Source organism: Penaeus monodon, chromosome 15 (genome assembly GCF_015228065.2).
Source record: "Penaeus monodon isolate SGIC_2016 chromosome 15, NSTDA_Pmon_1, whole genome shotgun sequence".
NCBI classification, from domain to species: domain Eukaryota; kingdom Metazoa; phylum Arthropoda; class Malacostraca; order Decapoda; family Penaeidae; genus Penaeus; species Penaeus monodon.
Window position 1 is genome coordinate 24,898,385 of NC_051400.1, and position 410 is coordinate 24,898,794.

Sequence of the window (410 nt, forward strand, 5' to 3'; positions counted from 1 at the left end):
AGTCCCCCCTCCCCCCTAATTGCCTTTAATCCCCCTACTTCTTTGTTCTTGGCTCAAGTGTAAGAGAAACACTAATTTCTCCTTCATCTTACAGGTGATGGGCCTAAGTTCATCTGTCTTTAGAGGAATCATGAAAAGAGGCTACAAGATCCCGACTCCCATCCAGCGCAAGGTATGTAAAATTGTGTCTATTTTGTGAAGATTCTCTTTTCATGGAGTTAATCCTCTTAGATGGAACCTAATCCATTTTAGCAAAAATGACTGTGCTCTTCATTCTAGGGAGGAAGTGAATAGAGAGCTCCCTTAATATGACCTTGCTTCTTTCATCATCTCTGTATTCCCCTTCATTCATTAATCAGTTATTTATCTCCGCTGTCACCTTTTTCAGGTGTTTCTAAATCCTCCTTTTG

General features: G+C 40.5%; 1 protein-coding gene across 1 annotated transcript in view; it reads left to right on the plus strand.

The window, feature by feature from the left end:
• LOC119581834 (ATP-dependent RNA helicase DDX54-like) overlaps nucleotides 1-410 on the plus strand; it is a gene marked incomplete in the record, with an annotated part of 17,282 nt that overhangs the window by 1,562 nt on the left and 15,310 nt on the right. Inside the window, 1 exon segment of the mRNA XM_037929975.1 lies at nucleotides 95-172. Within this exon segment, the coding sequence (XP_037785903.1) occupies nucleotides 95-172 (78 nt within the window).